The sequence below is a fragment of the Gavia stellata genome, chromosome 9 (assembly GCF_030936135.1).
Source record: "Gavia stellata isolate bGavSte3 chromosome 9, bGavSte3.hap2, whole genome shotgun sequence".
Taxonomy (NCBI): domain Eukaryota; kingdom Metazoa; phylum Chordata; class Aves; order Gaviiformes; family Gaviidae; genus Gavia; species Gavia stellata.
In genome coordinates this window covers 21,073,880-21,092,926 of record NC_082602.1, presented here as the reverse complement: position 1 = coordinate 21,092,926, position 19,047 = coordinate 21,073,880, and the positions used below count along the sequence as shown (strand labels likewise).

General features: G+C 38.1%; 1 protein-coding gene across 1 annotated transcript in view; it reads left to right on the top strand.

Moving 5' to 3' along the window:
* Positions 1-13,486, top strand: part of ERCC6 (ERCC excision repair 6, chromatin remodeling factor) — a 45,140-nt gene extending 31,654 nt beyond the window's left edge. Inside the window, exons 10-22 of the mRNA XM_059821056.1 lie at positions 148-318; positions 778-954; positions 2,326-2,442; positions 3,872-3,967; positions 5,804-6,022; positions 6,769-6,879; positions 7,320-7,439; positions 8,484-8,578; positions 10,464-10,609; positions 10,695-11,396; positions 11,982-12,183; positions 12,518-12,596; positions 13,035-13,486. Of these exons, the coding sequence (XP_059677039.1) occupies positions 148-318; positions 778-954; positions 2,326-2,442; positions 3,872-3,967; positions 5,804-6,022; positions 6,769-6,879; positions 7,320-7,439; positions 8,484-8,578; positions 10,464-10,609; positions 10,695-11,396; positions 11,982-12,183; positions 12,518-12,596; positions 13,035-13,463 (2,664 nt within the window). The 3' untranslated portion in view covers positions 13,464-13,486. The remainder of the gene's footprint in view (positions 1-147; positions 319-777; positions 955-2,325; positions 2,443-3,871; positions 3,968-5,803; positions 6,023-6,768; positions 6,880-7,319; positions 7,440-8,483; positions 8,579-10,463; positions 10,610-10,694; positions 11,397-11,981; positions 12,184-12,517; positions 12,597-13,034) is intronic.
* The last annotated feature ends 5,561 nt before the right edge of the window (positions 13,487-19,047 follow it).

Sequence of the window (19,047 nt, the reverse complement as noted above, 5' to 3'; positions counted from 1 at the left end):
TGCCTATACTTATTTTCTTTGCAAAATAAATTATATATCTGCTTTTTTCAAAATTTTTTGTACATACCTTGGGCAGCAAACCTGTAGTTCAGTAGGTCTGAGTTTTCTGTCTTGCTGTTACTGACAATGTGCACCTTTTGCTTTTAGGTGAAACTAATTCATGAAATTGCTTCATGCCATGGAATTTTAATTACGTCTTATTCATACATTCGACTGATGCAGGATAACATCCACAGATATAACTGGCATTATGTGATTCTGGATGAGGGTCACAAAATCCGAAATCCAAATGCTGCAGTCACACTTGCATGCAAGCAGGTACTTTATAAAAAATAAATGGAAGATTTTAAGTGCTCTGGGGTGAAGTTCCAAAATCTAATAGCCTGTATTACTTTATCATAAAAATACATATTTGACCATTAACAAAGAATAAAAGCATAAATACAATGGTCTGTATTTAACCATTTAATTTACTTAATGTTTTTAATGAGTTTACGTCAGTAAATTTACAGAGGTATGGTAGAGGAAAAAAATCAGAAATTTTCAATTGTGTAGTAATTTACCATTAGGGATAAATGTCACATTGCTGGTGTTCATTTTCTACTAACAGTTTATGGACAATATATTGCAGAAAGCTGTTTGTTTCATGAATATGAGGCCATATTTTAAAATTAGAATTCATTGATGGTGAAGTTGAATGTCCTCTGAGGCAGGAGGCAGGTTACTCCATGAACCATGAAAATAACTTTCTTTTGGTTTTGTGTTTTTTATTAATAGTTCCGCACACCTCATCGAATCATCTTGTCTGGCTCCCCTATGCAAAATAACCTAAAGGAGCTCTGGTCTCTCTTTGACTTTGTATTCCCAGGGAAACTGGGAACACTACCTGTGTTCATGGAGCAATTTTCTGTTCCAATAACCATGGGAGGATATTCCAATGCCTCTCCTGTCCAGGTAAATGCATCAAAAATACCACTCTGCTTGAAGGAAACTGTTACATTGTTTCTAAACTGACTTTTAAATGTACTTCATGCTGTGTGTTCTAGATAGGAACCCAAAAGAGAGTTACATATGCGTTTTACTGCTGCACGTGTGAAAAGAACTGTTCAACTAAATGAGACCGTTTCATTTATACAGGCGTATAGCTTATACACAAGGTTTTTGTGTCAAAAGCCCTAAAGTTTAAATCATTAGAAGTATTCTTTGATACAAAGTAAAGATAAGCAAATTGGAGTGGGAGGTGACTGATCTTGTATTTTGATCTATTTAAATAGAACTTTCCTGTTTGATATCAAGCTTTGGCAAATTATGCGATGGAATCCTTAAATCCAAACTGAAAATTGTTTTCATTTTAAAAAGCTAAAGTAGGTATTGGAAGTCTGAAAATAGATAAACTATTTAATTTTGAAAGCAAAAATTATTTGGAGTATTATTTTTAATAAGTATCTCTATTAGTCTTTGTAGTTGCGGTTCTTGGTATTTACGACTTCTTAAACATTTTTCAAATTAGCTGATAGATAAATTGTCTGCATAATAATCTGCAGAATAAGTTTCATATAAATGCTAATAAACTTGTATCCTTTTAAATATTCTTTATAACGTTTTGCACACATACATTTCTAAAGTTTATCTTCTTTTTGAGTTTAAGTACTTCCCTTGTCTAAAGCTGAGTAATTTACTAAATTGGACTGCCAATTTGTTTTTTACATATCAATAATTTATTATATTCTTTGTTTTGCTTTAAGAGAAATGAAGGTATTTTTAGCCATTATGTACAGTTAATACCCATCTCACACATCCATTACCCATTATAGAACCATATGTTCCATTTAAGGCCAGAGTGACCTTTAGTTTCTGTGATCACGGGGATTTTCTTGTACCGATTTTTTTTTTTTTAATAGTCTCAAGCGGGCACTAATCTTTCCTTATTGTCTAGTAACCACCATTGCTGCAGGCTTCTTTTTTGATCTTCAGTATATGTATTAGCAGTTTTTCATGAGGATTTTGGTTCTGTGCGAGTTGATACTCACTTCTTAGATTGGTTTCTAAAAGAAATGTCTAATTTGTGGTCTCTCTTAAAGTCCACTAAATTAGGAAAGATAAATTAGTGGTATCTGAGGAAGACTTACTTATTCAATGTTATTGTTGCTAATATGAATTTTATTGCAATTCGTGTTGTGTTGAATATGTAACTGTAGAACCACATAATTAATAAACCATCTCATTTTATTAGGATTTTGCTATTACTAATTATACAATTTTGCTTGTTGCTAAAATTAAGATCAAGAACCAAAATACAGCTTCTGCTTTTTCTTCCTTTTTCAGGTGAAAACTGCATACAAATGTGCCTGTGTGTTACGGGATACCATAAACCCCTACTTGCTGCGAAGAATGAAGGCTGATGTAAAAATGAGCCTTTCACTTCCAGATAAAAATGAACAGGTTTGCTTGTCTTTACTATTAGATTTGAGCCCTCTCCCTCCCCAGTATCCAATCTTTCATGGACATTTGAAAATAATTTGTGCTAATAGCAAAAGAAATGCTGTTTTAACTAAAGATAAGGTGTAGAGCTTTCACCTGTGTTCTGAGTATTAAATGGTCATAATCTTGCAGGGTCTATACAAGTACACTCTCATCTGGAAAACAAAGGATATATGAAGTGTAGTCAGGTCTGCTTCATGCTGTCCTCCTAGGTCACAGGTGCATGCAAATGAGTTGTCTGTGGGGTGTTTCTTACGGTGCGTGTCTTGGACAATTTAACATTGTTTCCTGCTATAAAAAGGTTAATTTGGGCAGCAAATAGTAGGGAAATACTTGATGGCAGTTGTTCATATTGCAAGCTAGCTGGGCCTGTGCCTTCTAATAAATTTCAAAAATGTTAGCCTTTTGATTTAAAACTACTTTGCTTTACAAAGAGGTGAGATATTTTTTAGGAAACATTTTGATTCAAAGTAGAGAAGGTTGAAAGGATTATTTAAACAACTGAAATTCCTACAAATACTCACTTGTAGTAATTATTAGATTCTTCTGCCACTCAGGTTTTGGTGCTTCGGGCTTTCTTGTCCTCTCCTCACTCTTTTCCCTCCTGTGTCCTCCCTCTAAAAGAAAAGTAGACATGCTAGTCTTTGCAAGACAGTGCTGAAAGATACATAATAAATGAGTAGGCCATGCTCAGTTTCTGCTGTGCGGTCTAATGACCTTTTTTAATGAAATTTTGGATTTCTGTATACTTTAAAGAGTCTGGGCTACTTACTCTAAAGAATGCAATCATAAACAGATTACACAAATCTGGCTGTGTTCTTGTCAGTCACAGGGCACTACATAACTTTGACTAGTGGCATAACGTTGGGTGCCGTGCAGGATGCGAGGAAGTGATGTTGTTCCATTTTAGCCTATCAGATCATCTGAAAAATCATTATATGCTCATACTCAAAGGCTAATGACAGAACAGATTATGTGTGCTAACCTTCCCTGAGGTACTAAGAATTTGCAAGTTGTAAGGGACATAACAGACACACAATGGAAAGCGTTCCCTATAAACATAGCTTTGAGAGAATCTAACATTGCACAGTTACCTCATTAAAATTGGAAAATGCCAGCACTTCCAAAACTAAAGCAATTTGAGGGGAAAAAATAACAATTGGAAAAGGGCACAGAAAAACTCATGACACCCATCTTCATCATTATGTTCATTCTCTAAAAATTGTAAGGTTTTTTATTTCTAATGATTTCTATACAGTATTTTTTAACTTAGTATTTTAGTATGTCAGACATCTGTGAAGCTTCATTGTAGCACATCATAAAACTTTAAAATTCACTCTATTTGGAGTTGACAGGTTGGGCTTGAGTCGTTTATTTTTTGTTTTGGTAGGTCCTCTTTTGCCGTTTGACAGATGAGCAGCGTCAAGTCTATCAAAAGTTCATCAACTCTAAAGAAGTTTACCAGATTCTCAATGGAGACATGCAGGTTGGCATTAATTAAGCTTAATGACAGAGTTTGATGGATAAAGTCGTGGGCTGACCTTCGTATTCTTCTAGCTGGATTCTGAGCAGAAAGGGAACCAAACACACTGATCTCAGTTCTGCTTTTGTGGATGCCTGCTTTTTTTTCTCAGAAATGTTCCATGGAATATATAGAGTTAGTGATCCGTATGTAGTGGCATGACCACATAAAAGTGGGAATGGAATTGGCTTCGCAATATGCTTGTGATCTTGGGAGCAAATTATGGCATATTGGATGACCTGCTGTAGGTAACTATTGCAACTGGTTAAAAGCATGCAAATGAAACAAAGGAAAAGAGTAATTTGTCCTGAGAATACAATTCAGGTATGATAAGTTCGTGATGCAACAGTTGATGATTTCACAGAGTCTTAACATTTAGCAGAGCAAATAGCAAGCATCCTTGTTACTGTCTTACTAGTCACTTCAACATCTTTTGCCTCCATCCTCACAACATAAATGTTGAATTTGCTCTAGCCAGGATGACAGCCATAATTGAAATACAGTTTCAAATGCCTGCTGTTGTCTGGGTAAAAAAGTCTGCTATTTCCTGTGACTCCTACATTGCGCACATCTGGTCCATTTGACTTTTGTATGCATGTGGTGGATGTTTTTCACTCCCATTTTAGCTGCAGGACACAGATCTATTGTTTGTAAGAGGAGAAGTAATATGTCTTGGTTATAATGTGTAATTTACCACGTTTCCTTGTCTTGTGAACTGTGAAATCCTTTCTCCCCTCACCCCCTGTGGCTCCAGTTAGTTGTATGGTCAGTACAGCCATGTATGTTGCAAAGCCATACAAAACAGATGTTGACCTTATCACTGTTTTGACTTTTTTATTTTTCCAGATCTCATAAAATTATAGTGGCCAAGTTTTTTCAAGTGCCTAGCCATTTTACTTATCCCAGTGAAAATTATTTTAAGGAGCTTCATCTTCAAGAGATGGCTTGTACTATCTGCAGAAATTTCTCTAAGATGTTACAGAATGGGCTATCATATTTGCTAGAGTTCTGAAAATTTTGAACAGTAAATGTCAGTGCTTTTATTAGACATTTTGTGATGACAGCAGTGAATCCCAGCTGAAAAACAAAAACCCCATTGTACAAACAAACCATAAATTATAAGCAGGCTTATCCAACTTGTAGTGATAAAAGATTGAGGGTTTTGCTGTTTCAAGCTAGTTCATTTTTATGAGTGCCCATTGTATTGGAAGAATAAATGACACTTGTAATATTGCATGAATAACTGAACAGAACCCTCCTAATCAATACTGAACAGAACCCTTCTAACATGGCATCAAAAGTGGTAATTTTCAACTTCGTATGTTGGTTGAAATATGTTTACTCATCTGTTCTTTGTTACCATGCATTCTGGTGGGTATACTTGCTATCCTCAAGGTCTGTCTTAAGTTACTTGCTAACATGGCAGGGGTTGGAAGGAAGGACACCATAATTTCAAGTAACAAACTTGGTGGAATTTTTCCTTTTGAGTAGGAAAGATTTGACTGTGAGTTACTGCTAGGGACTGCTTTTGCTAATGTGAAAATTGTTGCAGAATTCTCTTAACATTATCACCAGGACAGGCACATGAGAACATAGAATTTCATTGACCTTCTCTTGTGCTGATCTTTACTAAAATTTTCCATGAAATGAATATTAGTGTCCATTGGCTTTTCTAAAGAGCAAACCAGTGTTAAAAACAAACTTCTTGATGATGACTGGATTAATCCATTGCTGTTTATTTTTCTCAACCACAACCAATAATAAAGAAAATAAAAAAATTTTTTCTCCTGTATTCTTTAGATTTTCTCAGGTCTAGTAGCTTTGAGAAAGATTTGCAACCACCCTGATCTCTTCTCTGGTGGTCCCAGGATTTCGAAGGGTGTACCAGATCCTGAAGTGGAGGAAGCAGATCAGTTTGGATATTGGAAACGTTCTGGAAAAATGATAGTGGTAGAATCCTTGCTGAAAATATGGCACAAGCAAGGTCACAGAGTGTTGTTTTTTACTCAGTCAAGACAGGTAAGATGAGCTAATTGGTTTTAGTTATTACTAAAAAATTGCGTGTGTGTCCCAACAAGACTTGTAATTAGAACCACCTTTTGTAGTGTCCTTCTCAGAAAATTAACATCTTATTGAAAAAAATACTAAAATGACTAATGTCTTTGGAATAATTGGAGACCAGTTCCCAAGCTCAGTAAACTTTACTGGAATGACAGAGTGTTGTGGCAGTGTTGCCCAAATTCAGTATACTGAGTCAAAGCTTGTATCAGTTATACCCATATAATACCAGGCTGAAGCAGTGGTGATGTGTTTATTGTCCCTACTGTGTCGTTTCAGGATAGAATTAGTAGTCAGTTTGCTTGCTCTGTTTAGTGCCTGTGCACGTATGGTCCTCAGAATTGCGTGCTTTGGGCTAGTAGCATAGACAGTGACCTTCATTTGTTTTCCCTATGTATTCACAATTTTGTCTTGCTTCCATGGATTCCCCTGGGATGCAGGACCATTTACCTGGTTAATTGTCTTGAGACCATGGCTCTGGACTTCCCAAACCAAGCACAAACATTCCACGCGTGCATTCAGCAGTGAAATAACTAGTTTGGGGTTTTTTTTCCCCCAATTACATAAGTTAATGAATTTTCTGCTCATTTAAGATTCACAAGTTTTTGGTTGGTATCTGCAGTTAGTACCAGAAATTCTTATGACTTGATCAGACAGTTGCTCAGTCTTCACGTCTGGATTTCATTAAATTTTTTCCATCACGACAGATGCTGCAGATACTTGAAGTCTTTGTGAGAGACAGAAACTATTCCTACCTCAAGATGGATGGCACCACAACAATAGCTTCCAGACAGCCCCTTATAACAAGATATAATGAGGTGAGATGTTGCATCCCACACACTAATGCCTGTTAGCGAGTATGGTTGAGTTCTTGCGTTCCTTTTTGGTCTGTTGTTAAATATACTACTGCAGGTTTGAGACATGAAAATGGGGAGTTCAGTCACATAAAATCACTTTCTTTGTGAGAGGGGGAAAAAGGTCATCGCTTTTTTCACATTTTTAAGTTGGGTTTTCGGCTAAGAAAAAAAATGCAGTTGAAAAGGGGGAGAAATTTTATTGGACAACAGTAAATTAAATTTAGATCAAACTACTTTTATTTGTCAAGAGAGATATTAGGCAAACAAGGAAATGTATTCCTTCTCTTGGCTTCCTTTGCATCTTTGCAAATAATGCTGATAATAAAAGAATCCAGGAAATAAAAAAAATTATCTTGTACTTTGGTAATTCTTGCTTTAGCAAATTCTCTCTTGTGTTGTAGGACAAATCCATATTTATTTTTATTCTAACAACTCGTGTTGGCGGCATTGGAGTTAACTTGACTGGTGCTGACCGGGTTATTATTTATGATCCTGACTGGAATCCCAGTACAGACACACAGGTGAGTTTGGTTCATTACGTTCCATTTACCAGCTAAGTTGAAATAAAACTGAAGACAGAATGATATTTATCTCCTCAAATAGTGTTAAAGCACTATGTTACTCTTCCCTAAGTTGCTGTTCCCAGCAATGGTCGCTTAGGGTGCAGTTCTGCATTATGATTACTCTTGTGGCAAAGCCAATTTAAGTGATTCCCACCACATCCCTTTTTGCTGTTATACCTTACCACTCTTCAATTCTGTCGATTCATATAGTCTGTTTAGAGTGTAGTCAAACAAACAGTTGAAACGGCCTGGGTTTTTTTGAATAAACAGACAAACAAGCTAGATGTTTCTGAAGGGAGAGTACAATCAGGCATGACTGTTCATGGTGGCAGGGTAAGAAAAGGAGAACAAGTGGTGCTTAAATTGGCTTTGTCACTAAATAATGATAGGTAGCTATGCCCTTTGAAGCTGTTGTTAAGCCAATACCTTAAAGAAGTTATACTTCATCTGATGACGTGATGAGACTCTGGTTTATCAGGTCCCTTAACAGTATATGGGGCTTACATGTTTGAGAGGAAAAAAACTATTTTTGATGGAAATCCTACATAGCTCTGAGATGTACGAGTGTGTAGTCTGACTAGAGCGCACTGTTTTAGCAGTTGGTTCAAGATGTTTGTAGGAAAGCTTTCAGTTAAGAAGAAGAGTTCAAAGGAAATGTGTCTATTAAAGCTGTATTGTGAAATAAATCCCTTTTGGACTAAGTCTATATAAAGTATATATTCTAGATATGAGTTCTAATTTTAACAAAACTTACTGAGATTTTTTTGCATAGATTTCTTGGTACAATTGGAGACTTGTCTTTTTACATGTGTAAACTTTCCAAATTGTTTTCCTCTCCTGCTGAGTTAGTTGTCCTAATGCTGTAGAAATACCACAGCTATGTAATTTCTTGAACTATTTGTTAAAAGTCCAAACTAGGTTTGAAACAGTGGTATCAATAGCTCTCTGTCAAACACATGTCTAAGAGGCTAATGTCTGGTAACCAAACCTTTTGTGTTCCAGGCTCGGGAACGTGCTTGGAGAATAGGCCAAAAGAAACAGGTGACTGTGTATAGGCTTCTCACTGCAGGTACTATTGAAGAGAAGATATACCACAGGTCAGTCAGAACAATTCCTTGGATACAGCTGTATGCTCAAAACAATTTGTGTAGCGAATCTGAGGTGGTGTAACAGTGACATACCTGTGCATATGCACACATGGCTTGTAACCCCCAACCTTGGTCACAATGGGCACGTCACAGAAAGCTTTTAAAATTTTCTACTGAGAAATGGGCCTTCTTCTAATATTAGACTCCCAGCTGCAGGGCTGTGCTGCTGCCTCTCTAGCTCCAAGACCTACATACTAAATATACATCATCAGTCTGTTCCAGTAGCTGTGTCCAGCACATCCAGAATTCACTGTAAGTGAGAGAGTATGAGGCATAGGCAGGAAAAAATGAGCCTCTTGCTTGGAACATGAGACTCAACAAGTCTGAAATGCAAACTGAAATCAACAAGTTCTTTATATTGTCCTTAGGATATATAAAGATGTATGTGGTACATACATCCATTTACTACTCCACAAACCCAATTTGATTTTATTCCCAAATCATTCCAAAGTGAGAGAATTAAATCCCAAGAACCACCAGTCATATTTATTCCAAAATGTAGCTAAAGCCTTGAAGTGCTTGTATTTCAAAATCAATGGAATCTTTTTGGTTTGCTTTCCCATTCAGCTTTCTCAGTAGTTAGCTTTACTTACATGAATTCCAAATGAATGTACATGGGAATCCTCTGTCTAGGCATTACTCTTTAGAACTGGAATACCCTCTTTGAAAATGCAGATGAACGAAAAGCTCTAAATAATGAAATACCCACACTTACTGAGTGTCTTTTTTAATCTGTTTTACCGCATGGACACAATGCATTCGCTGTTGGTTGGCTTGTGTTTCTCTGGCATAGTTCTGCTTGAACAACACTGACAACATCAAGGAAGTGGGCTGTAAGGGTCAGGACAGCCATCAGAAATTCATTTCTTTCCAGAACAGTGCAACGGACTTAGAACTTTAAGCAAGTTGTCTTTTCTCTTTGCCTGTGTCTTCTTCCCTGCAAATATGTGATCAACTTTGCAGGAAGCTATGAAGCTCAATTAATTCTTAAAAACTTTGAAGTCTTCTGATGGGTGTACTACAGTAGCTGGCACCTATGTTTAAACTTAGTTTTTGCCAATTGGATTTAAAAATAGTTTCCCTGCTTACTGCCAGCAGAGCCAAAACCATGATAAAAACACTTCTTGAGAACTGATTTCCAGCTTTATTTAGGGATGTGTTTTTGTGCAGGAAAAGAGTGCTTAGAACTTGCAATCAAAAGCTATGTAGTACAAACATGGCATAGAAGTAGATTTAACAATACTAGAAGACTTCTTGCAGCTTAGTTCTCCCCCAGATTTGTTCCTTTCAGTCAACTGCAGATGGGCTTTTTTTTCCCTTCCTCTCAATCACAAGTGTGATTTCCCTTTTCAGTGGTTGTCATCCAGTCGTCACCATCAGAGTGAGCTACTCTGCTGCTTTTGATTCCTCCAACCAATTGAACCATTAAAATGTTGTCATTTTAACAAGCTCTTGTTTTTCTTTCAGGAGCTTTCTGATAGTTTTATTGCAATATATGCAAGCTTTTCAATTTTAATGGACAAAAAAAAATTCTAGCTGTGAAGTTATTTATTGCTTAGTTAAGGGATGCCTCATAGGACATTTCAGGATGGTGGTTACCTGTTGTGTTATGGGGTTGTTGCAAAGCAATAAATCCCTGTGTTTAACGATTTAGTTGGTGGTTTGAAAGTTACTAACTCAAAATTGTCTTTTGGAAACTAACATCATCTTCCCACTGCTTAATTGTTCTGTAGGGTAATGTTTGTGCTTATACAGTTTTCTGTTTAAGTACTGCATTCAGTACTTAAACATAGCTAGACATTGCTTCATTGACAAAGTACTCTTTCTTTTTTAGACAAATCTTCAAACAGTTTTTAACAAACAGAGTGCTGAAAGACCCTAAGCAGCGTCGCTTTTTCAAATCCAATGACCTTTATGAACTTTTTACTCTGAGCAGCCCAGATGTGTCCCAGGGGACAGAAACAAGTGCAATTTTTGCAGGTACACATTTTTTTCTCTTTGTTTAAAAGAAAAAAAAATGTTTGAAGTGTATGATAAATGGATGCTAATTTCATTCATCCCTCAGGTACTGGTTCAGATGTTCAAGTCCCAAAACCCCAATTGAAACGGAAACTTGAAAAGCCACCTGATAAAGACACTTCTAAAGGTGATCTCCATCTTACAGAAAACAGCTCACCAAAGTACAGCAAGTCATCCAATTCCTACTCAACCACTCACATGACAAATTCTTCTAAAGTGATAAAGAGAAGTGAGAAAGCCAAAAGAAAGTTGGAAAACTTTGACCAGAATAGCTATGCAAAAGATAATGCACAAGCTGCTATTAATGCAAATTCATTGAATAAAAGCAAGGAGGAAAGCTTGGGAACAGTTCACAAATCTATGTCCCAGTTATTGTCAGGTTATGCCAAATGTCTGAACACCGTGGTGGCTGATGAAGTACATGGAGCAGCGAATGCAAATACCAATGGAGATTTTAGCTATACATGTGGTGCAGCTGGCTCTTGGGAAAAGCAGGTTGCTAAAACTGGAGATGGACAATTAGATAATAATCATTATAAATGTACCTCAAAAACAAAGCATATGCTGTCATGTGAGAGCCACAAAGATGAGTCTAAGAGGAAACGTCGCAAAGATGCCAAATTTGAAGGAGAGCGCATTCCTCATCTAGTGAAACAAAAGCGATACAGAAGGGAGAACAGTGAAGAGAAGGGGGAAGACTCAAAGAAAAATGATGATTACGTCTTGGAGAAACTTTTCAAAAAATCAGGTAACTGTTTTTATTTGGCTCTTCAACAGTGTCAGACTATTTAAACAGAGGTATATAAAACACGCAGGTGAGGGAAGGAGCAGGGTTGGTTAGAGCTACAATACAAAACGTGTTTTATCTATTCTGTTACTGTAGTGAAACATTAAAATGTTCATCACTGAAATGCTCCGGTTATGAATGTGCTAATTACCTTGGCACAACATTTCAGAAACCTGCAGCCTTCCAGAAACGCTTCTGGATACAGAAGTAGTGCAGTGTTTCTTCTGGAAATAACGATGTAACCAACCTTCATTTACACAAGGGTTTCACTTCTGTCTGTCCTGTCCATAACAATAGAAATGATCAATTACATAATTGCCAAGTCTGTTGTGAATGAAGTGGTTTGCTGTCAAATTGATTGCTTAACTGATAGAAGGGAGTTCTCTTATTAGAAATTACTATACTGAAGTGCTGAATATAATCAACCCGAAAAAGGAAAAATGTGATTGTGGCACTTGCTTAAATTGTGAATATTTAATTTTACAGATAACCATGTAAATTAACAAATGTCCTCCTTCACCTTTTCTTGTCTCTTCTGGTTTTTAGGGGTACACAGTGTTATGAAGCATGATGCCATTATGGAAGCTTCCAGTGCAGATCATGTGCTGGTGGAAGCAGAAGCAAACAGAGTGGCCCAGGATGCCTTAAGAGCCTTAAAAGTCTCTCGACAGCGATGTTTAGGAGCTGCTTCTGGTGTGCCAACCTGGACAGGCATGAGTGGTCTTTCAGGTGCACCATCAGGAGTAAAGTAAGTTCAGTTCTCACACTGCTTTTCCAAAAATAGAAGAGTTCCTTAAGATGCTATGGATTTAACTTTTTTTTGCACTTGGTATTTGCAGTAACATGTATCAAAGTGGAGTTTCATGTTTTATATTTAATAAAGACATGAAGGCATATTACAAGCCTAGGAAGTCCATTCTGAAGTACGAAGAAAGCATTATTGTTGCACAGTAGATGAAAGAGTTTGACAGAGGGCTCTTGAAAACCCTACAATGGAAACCCAGTCAGTGTCTTTTGGCAAAACTATCCTAATCATTTTGAGAAGGATGTTTTATGGAGTTAATTCTTCTGTGGGTTTTTAGGAGTCGCTTTGGTCAAAAAAGAAACTCCATGCTGCTTTCTTCACATTCCACATGTGCATCATCTGCAAAGAAGTGCAAGGTAAGAGACACAGGCTAATGTTTCTCTTTTAATAGCTGATACATGTGAAATGTTCTGATCTATGCAACAAATCTGATTTACACTGTAGATGTGTCTCATACCCATTTGTCCTATGATTATGTAGAATTCTAGAACTTTGTCACCCATTAATTTGATGTTTCATGTTTTGATATAGCAACTTGATGAAGTCTAATTAGATACAGCAGTCACAAATTGCAGCATGGTCTGGTTATCTGTCTCAATACCAGCAATGCTTTTTTTTCACTTCCTAAGTTCTAAATTTGAAACCAGAACATGTTACCTCTTTATTATGTATTTCAGATTACGAGCTTCTGAGTGTTCATGTTTGTTAAGTCGAAACAGCAGGCAGATTTTGTTTCACAGGTTCTGTGGATCTAAGAATGCAACTTTCTCCATAGTCTGCATGTTTATTTGCAGGATGCAGATACAACAAAGAAAGAAAATGTAAAGAAGTGTAGTTCCAATGGACACTTCGATGGAAAATTTGGAGAATCGTCATCTGGTACACTAGACTCTTCATCTTTATTAGCTAAGATGAGGGCAAGAAACCACCTTATTTTACCACAACAGACAGGGAATGAGGGAGACGAGAATCATCAGCAAGCACCCGCCCCAGCCCCCTGTTCAACAGAATATGATGAACTGCTCGTGAATGTGCGTAACTTCATAGCGTTCCAGGCCCGTGTGGATGGCGAGGCCAGCACTCAGGAACTACTACACGAATTTGAGTCCAAACTGCCTGCAGCACAGTCCTGTGTCTTTAGAGAACTTCTCCGCAATCTCTGCACCTTCCATAGGAGCCCGAATGGTGAAGGTGTCTGGAGGCTCAAGCCAGAATTCCACTGACCTTTGTCAAGGGGAGGCACCTGTCTGTGCTCTCAACCACGACTCTCCTTTCAAAGACTTACTGTTTGTCTTTTAAAATGAGGAATTACTTCGTATTCATGATTTAATAATTGACTTGAGGAGTCAGTGGTGCAGCGCTTGTTGCAGGCTCAGAGCTAACTTAATTTCTGATTTACACTATTTATATGAAAGTGCCATCTACCTCATAGATGAAACAATACAAAATGTCGGCAACTTTTCTTTAAAAGAAATCTTAATATAAATGGGATGAAGACTACATACTGACTTTTTATTGCAATAAGAACCATGGATGTTGCCATGGGTTGTAAGACTTTTATTTGATTTCTGTGAAATTCCAAGAACCTCTTCCTCTATTTTCTGTATGTTACTTGAATGGTCATGGGGCACACAGTGTACCATCAAAAAAAAAAAGGGAGGAGGAGATGATAGTGGTCAGCATGAGAGATTCACTTGTACTGACAAGTGCATCAAAATCATTGTATGACACTTTCATCAGTAGTGAGAATTTTGTTTTAATGTTGATGTTTTCACTGTGGCAGCATCTGTCATATGCAGGGTAACTTACGTCACTAACTAACTTGAGAAATAATTCTCCTGCTGTGGAGGTTTAATCACAAAAAATGGAAAGCCTGGCAGGATATTGAGATGACTGACAGTTGATAATTATAGAAAACTTGCTGTATTATGGAAAACCCATTTACACCATAATCATCCATTTGGTTACAGTCCCGTACACCACTGGCAATTGCTTGGTACAGTATTTCTTACCACTGTGAGGTGACAGTAACTGTTATGATTGCAACAGGTTGTGGACTGATAATTGAAATCCCATGAAATGTTCATGGGTCCCACTGTAATCTATGTCAAAAACTTTCCAGTTCCCTGTTAGCACTTACAAAATTTTATACCTTGACAAAGACTTGAGGTGTTAGTTGGTCAGAGAGGGAATGGTTTCACTGTATTTTACTAAATGTAATCACTTTTGGACAGAGACATAATTGGAGCATATACAGAAGTTACAGGTCATACCTATTCTGTAGATAGGGAAAATCTCAGTCTTCCTGACAGTCAGACAAGTTCTAATACCCGTTTTCTTCCAAGGAAAGAAGAATTGGATTATCTGTAGCAAACCCGAGTAATACATTGGGTCTGTCTTCAAGGTACTGGTGTGTTATGTAAGGAAATCTTAAGGGGGGGAAAAAAGGATAGATTTTGAGAAGAAAACCACATTCTTGCAGCAACATTAAATTACTGTATGGCTTAAACTAGGAACAGTTAAATGTGCCTAATGTCCTTCCTATCCCTAAGCTATTGAGACAAGGGAAAGCTGAGCTACTTTTAGTTTTTTGTTCTGTGTCAAAGTATCTTGTTTACTTCAAGTACAAATATTGAAAGATTAATGGTGAAGCAAGAATACAAACTGTTACTTTATTCTCATAAAGAAAGTCTTAAAGATACTTCCAGTGGCTTTTCCTCTTGTTTTTGCTCAGTGCAAATCTCTACAGATCCTTTAGCAAAAAGTGGTGCCTCACTGTTTCAATAACTGGTCAGTTGGCTTTTCACCGACTGGAGTTGGAGAGGGCACAGTCCAAGTATCTGTTTCTTTTCCTCATGGCATTTGAAGGTGGGACTGTTGTAGCTTTTCCTGACATCTTTTTCTGATCCCATTTCTCTTCACTTATATTCTCTCTTTCAGGAGAAGGATGAAACCAAGAATCTAGGCTACAATTACAAAACACTTCAAAAATTGTAGATCTGTTGATATGACTTAAAGTGGATCAGTAAAAGAGTAAAAACAAACCAATTTTGCCGTTCTCTCCAAAGCTATAGAGAATTTTAATTGGGTTTGGGTGTCATGCCACCACGCATCCCTATGCCCCAGGAACAAACCAGGAATTCAGCTGTCAGCAAAGCTGCTGTTGTCACTTTAGCTTTCAGTTCTGGTGTTCCGTTTTATTTACTACTTTCAATCTTAAAGACATAGTTCCTGTACTAAGGGAAGTTTGCAGCTTCTCCCTGATCTGTAAATGTAAATGAACTTGCATGTGCTTTTTATAAATCCTTGGCTTTTACGGACTTATTAAAAAAGCAAAACCAGAAGTCTCTTCTAGTAGTCTTCTTTGGGGGCGGAGGGAAGAATGGGGTCAGGGAGCCATCTTTTCCTGTATAGTGTGGCTCTGACTAATGATGATTATGGCTCATGATTAATGTTATCTTTAAGTATACTTCCATTTTTCATACAACTTCAAATTATGCATCCTAGCAACTAGGTTTTTTTCCCAGTACTAGCTTTTCTTTAAAGTGTTTAAAGACTGAATGAATATTAGTATAGTACTCAAAAAAATATTTCTAAGTATTTAATCTCAAAAGTGTATGTGATTAAAGGTCTACAGGCTGATGTATATGTAAAAGTTCTGAAATATAACATAGCTGCGATACATTTTAAAGTAGAAGAGTTATTTCAGAATAATCCTACTTTGATTCCATAAAGCATTATCTGATTTTTTTGTTTTGTTTCTTTAGCTTTACCTGTGTAAAGTTAATTCCTTTCACATTTTCAAAGAATACCTGAAACAATTCCTGACTAATGATACTGCATAGTTAAACATGTTTACCATTACATAGCTTATAGATACGTAGTATTTTTTAAAAGCTTGTATTTTAGCCTTCTCGGTTTCCAAGTATTCAATACTGCAGTTGGTAGTTGCTACTTATTTGTGCATGATTCCAAAAATCATTCATGTGGAATGCTTGTGGTTTTATAATTTGTTTTCTTACCTCAGTAAAAAGGGGATAAAGAACAATCAACATACAGATGTTAATTTAGGAATCAAGTTGAAAAAGATCATTAAATCTTATTAAGGAAAGAAAGACATGTCAGCATGAAACAGTGAGTATAATCTTTAAATTAAAAAAAAAAGTATACCACAAGGAACTACTGAAAATTTCTTTCCTGTAAAGATGCTAAAAGCTGAGCACCATGGTACTCCAAAAATGTCATGCCAATGTAGATGATGTGACCTACTATCCACACAGCTCACCAGACATATGCAGTTGAACAAAAATCTAGAAAGCTAAATAGCAAAAACTTGGGTTGTTCTGTAAGCGGTTATGGGGACTGTGTACACTGTTTGGGTAAAACATGCTGCACTGGTATTTTAACAGCAGAAGTTAAAACTTAACCATAATTGATTGTTCTGGTTTCGAACCATGTTTGTAAAGGGGGAGGTAAAAAAACCTCTTGTTTTGTTTAATAAGATGTTTCCTCCCCTCGCCCCATCCTGTTCTCCTTGTACATTCTTCCAGGTGTTTATTCTCCTGTGTTCATCCTTTTGCTGAACACTGAAGTCTTGTATAGCCAATGCACTCATCTTTGGTATAGGAGCTAAATTCTGACCTAGAGAAAAGAGTTTCTGCTAAAGGTTATAGGCATCTGACTCTTCTGAACAATAATGGCCCACCACAAAAGAAACGTTAGCAAGATGCTGAATCGACAGATTGATAGAAATGGTGATTAAAAATGGAGAGGAGTATCTTTAAATCCATAACTTCATACTGTGGCTCAGCCTCTTCTCAAAGGGCTACACCATGTGGAGAATTGAGTCTACTACAGCTAATAAATGTTACCTTCCCAAGTAAAGCTGTAGGGAATTGGGCTTCTATATCTGTAAGTTTTGGCTTCAGATGGTAGTCACCTGTAGACAGTTGTACTCAAGTCACAATGTGAACTTTGCTTTTTGATGCCAAGATTGCTAAACTTGGCTAACTTTGACTGCCTTCTAGCAGTGCCATTCTCTGCCTTTCAAGAAGCTACAACAGAAGGGACAAGACTTTCAAAAGGACTTGATGGGATTTTTGTTGCTGTTCATAAAATCCTGCAACACTTCCCTTCTTTGAGCTACCGAGTTGTTAGGACTAAGAAGTTTCCAGTTCCTCAGCTGTTGTAAACACAGCTCCACTGACATGGATGGGCTGATGCTGTACCTTGAGGACCTAGCCGCCTGATACTAGCCTTCATCAGAGCCAAAGAGCGTGTTATCTGGGATGCTGCAAGTACGTGATTGAAACAGCTGCAGAACATTAGCCTTTCTCCAGTTTCTGTGTGCTTATTGATACTGCTGTATGGAAAGGACAATTAGAGGTGTTCCTGAAGAGGAATAGCCTGTTGCACAGGTTTGTGTTGATTTTTCACAAAGAATGATCTTGTGGGCTCCATTTTTGGCTGAACCCCAAATTCAGTTTGAGATGTGCTTTTCAAAAATCATGGACATAAGTGATGGCAATGATTTTTAGTAGCCATCTGAAGAGACCTTTGTGTCTTCATTTCCCAGTTAAAGTTATATATGAAGTGCACTTGGTTATACTGATGTTAGTGGATGTTCTGTACCTGGACTTTAGTAAAGCCTTCGACACTGTCTCCCACAGTATTCTCCTGGAGAAGCTGGTGACTCGTGGCTTAGACAGGTGCACTCTTCACTGGGTGAAAAACTGTCTGGACGGCCGAGCCCAGAGACTTGTGGTGAATGGAGTGAAATCCAGTTGGCAGCCGGTCGCAAGCAGAGTCCCCCAGGGCTCAGTTTTGGGGCTGGTCTTGTTTAATTTATCAACGATCTGGATGAGGGGATTAGGTGCTCCCTCAGCAAGTTTGCAGATGACACCAAGTTGGACGGGAGTGTTGATCTGCTCGAGGGTAGGAAGGCTCTGCAGAGGGATCTGGACAGGCTGGATCAATGGGCCGAGGCCAATTGTATGAGGTTCAACAAGGCCAAGTGTCGGGTCCTGCACTTGGGTCACAACAACCCCATGCAACGCTACAGGCTTGGGGAAAAGTGGCTGGAAAGCTGCCCAGCAGAAAAGGACCTGGGGGTGCTGGTCGACAGCCGCCTGAGTATGACCCAGCAGTGTGCCCAGGTGGCCAAGACCACCAACGGCATCCTGGCCTGTATCAGAAACAGTGTGGCCAGCAGGAGTAGGGAGGTGATCGTGACCCTGTACTCAGCACTGGTGAGGCCACCCCTTGAAAACTGTGTTCAGTTTTGGGCCCCTCACTACAAGAAGGACATTGAGGTGCTGGAGCGTGTCCAGAGAAGGGCAATGAAGCTGGTGAGGGGTCTGGAGCACAAGTCTTATGAGGAGCGGCTGAGGGAACTGGGGTTGATCAGTCTGGAGAAGAGGAGGCTGAGGGGAGACCTTATCGCTCTCTACAATTACCTGAAAGGGGGTTGCAGAGAGGTGGGTGTTGGTCTCTTCTCCCAAGTGACTAGCGACAGGACTAGAGGAAATGGCCTCAAGTTGCGCCAGGGGAGGTTCAGGCTGGATATTAGGAAAAATGTCTTTACTGAGAGAGTGGTGAAGCATTGGAACAGGCTGCCCAGGGAAGTGGTGGAGTCACCATCACTGGAGGTGTTCAAGGAACATGTGGACGTGGCATTGTGGGACATGGTTTAGTGGCCATGGTGGTGTTGGGTTGATGGTTGGACTTGATGATCTTGCAGGTCTTTTCCAACCTTAATGATTCTGTGCTTCTGTGATAGTCTGCAACTGAATCAGGGCTTTTTTTTCC